The sequence below is a fragment of the Gavialis gangeticus genome, unplaced genomic scaffold (genome assembly GCF_001723915.1).
Source record: "Gavialis gangeticus isolate Ggan-Ray unplaced genomic scaffold, GavGan_comp1, whole genome shotgun sequence".
Taxonomy (NCBI): Eukaryota; Metazoa; Chordata; order Crocodylia; family Gavialidae; genus Gavialis; species Gavialis gangeticus.
The window spans coordinates 16,259,441-16,261,490 of record NW_017729030.1 but is presented as its reverse complement, the minus strand read 5'-3'; the positions used below and the strand labels follow the sequence as shown (position 1 = coordinate 16,261,490).

Here is a 2,050-nt window from a genome sequence, read left to right as displayed (position 1 = left end):
TTTGGCAGGGCATTGTTATCACCGTAAGTCACGTAAATGCACTATCAATTACTGTGATTGGGGGGTGGGGGTGGGGGGGAAGGAGGTAAAACTGCATTGATGCTGATTGGAAGGATTTGTAATTTTTTTTAAAGAAAAGAAGATACCATTCCATCTCCCTCAAGTATAGTAAGATGAGGATTTTCTTTTCCCCCCATTTATGTGTGTTTGGCTTTCAGTTCTTCTCGTGTTTGGTCTGAAAAAGCCAAGCTAACAAAGGCAATGTCTGGGGGAGGGGGTGGGGGGCGGTGAAGAAACCCCTCAGTGTTTGTGTTCAGAGAATCCCCTTGGCTCAAACTGCTGCCATAAGTGACCCTGTACTAATGCCATTCTGTGGAAGCACATGCGGGCCTGATGAATCAGTTATATATCTCACTCTGATTGTTACTGGTATTTAAAAACCACCTGCCAGAGGCAAGGGGATCTGCAATCTGAGACCATCAACCAACCTGCAGGTCGGAGAGACACGCACTTTGCTCGTAATTACGATTACTTATTAATATTAGTGTCACTGACCCACTGCAAGAAGATCCTTTTTGCTTTCAGGCAGCTTCCTAAGAAAAGCTTGAGCCTCACTTTGGTCTCTGATCACCCATTTCCTGAAGCAGTTTACCTGAAGGGCCATGTCTAATTCAGTGATTATAAGGGCACTGATTTGCCTTATCTGGAACTAAATTGACCATTTCTCATGCTCTGTGGCCCTTAATAGGAGAAAAGAGCAGGAGGAGGAGAAAAAATAAAGCACTACCTGATTAGGAGCTCAAGAGCCCATGCTGACAAGTGATAATAAAGCTTAAAGGAATTTGTGATGAGAAAACAAAGTACCCTTTGTTGCGGGGTGGAGGGGAAGGAAAAGAAAAGAAAATCTTCCCATATCTATAACCTATGCATCACCCGCAGCCATAGTCAGACACAAACATAGGTGCTGTCCAGCCAGCTGACCCCTAGTAAGAGCACAGGATTTGCATGTGTCCCAAACAGAATAAAATACAAAAAAAAAGAAGTCTAGCATGGACTCATGTAAAGTAAGGACTCTGGGAAATTATACAGCACTAACTACAGCAGACAAGTGAACTAGATAGTGAGAGCCATGCACTGGCTCTGATTAAAAAAAAAACTTGAAAAAAAATCTCAGCTTCAATTGCTCATCTTTTCCTTTTTGTTCATTACAAATGTGATTTGACTTTTCTCTGAGGCAAAATAGAATACACAGAATCCTAGGTGGAAGGACACAGATTCAGACAGATTCAGTAATACAAGCTTAAAAGGTAACAGCTATATTAGTAACCCCTTGGAAAACTTTTACAGAACTAACTGGAGCATTTAATAGCTTTTCATGTCTAGTGTGACTTTAAAATTCACCTCCAATTTCCAACTACAGCAACAATGCTGAAAACAAAATGCTAGCTCCCCCACAGTAAAATTCTTCCGTCATAGTCCTCATTTTCCATGGCTTTATTTTGAGTGTTAAAAATGGCAGAGCTTATTTCTTCCGTGTGTATATTTCTTAGGACGCCACTTGTAGAGGTGACACTTGTTTTACAAGAAAGAGATTCAAGTGGTGAACTCTTGCATGAGGAGGAACTGCCAAACACTTCAGCAACAGACACAAATTCCTAGTGAGGGAAAGTAAGCATGTGCCAGCATTCAGGACTTGCATTTTTTTTAATAAGTGAAATTTATGTGCACCAGCAAACTTTTGGGCATTGTTCTTTCCAAACTAAACTGTTCCTTCTAGCCTCATGTTTACTGAAGCTGAAAATTAGAACTGACAGCAATTCACTGCAACAAAGTGGGCTTCTTTCCCTGCCTGCCAGTAGCCCATATCCCATTCATGCCCTAGAAATCCAGTCATCTCTTGACACTCATCTGCCAGGAGAAGAAAAATAGGGCAGGGATGGGGACTTGTCACTGTGGCGTGGAAGCTCAGAGCAACCTACTGGTTTGTTCCTGATGCCTCTCCTTGGGACCTCACCTCCGCACCGCTGGTACTCTCTCTCGTCTTCCCCGC

General features: G+C 42.5%; 1 protein-coding gene across 1 annotated transcript in view; it reads right to left on the bottom strand.

The window, feature by feature from the left end:
* ALPK1 (alpha kinase 1) overlaps positions 1–2,050 on the bottom strand; it is a 66,338-nt gene that overhangs the window by 64,122 nt on the left and 166 nt on the right. Inside the window, 1 exon segment of the mRNA XM_019521981.1 lies at positions 2,015–2,050. This exon segment is cut by the window's right edge and continues 25 nt beyond it. Coding sequence (XP_019377526.1) covers positions 2,015–2,050 — 36 coding nt within the window.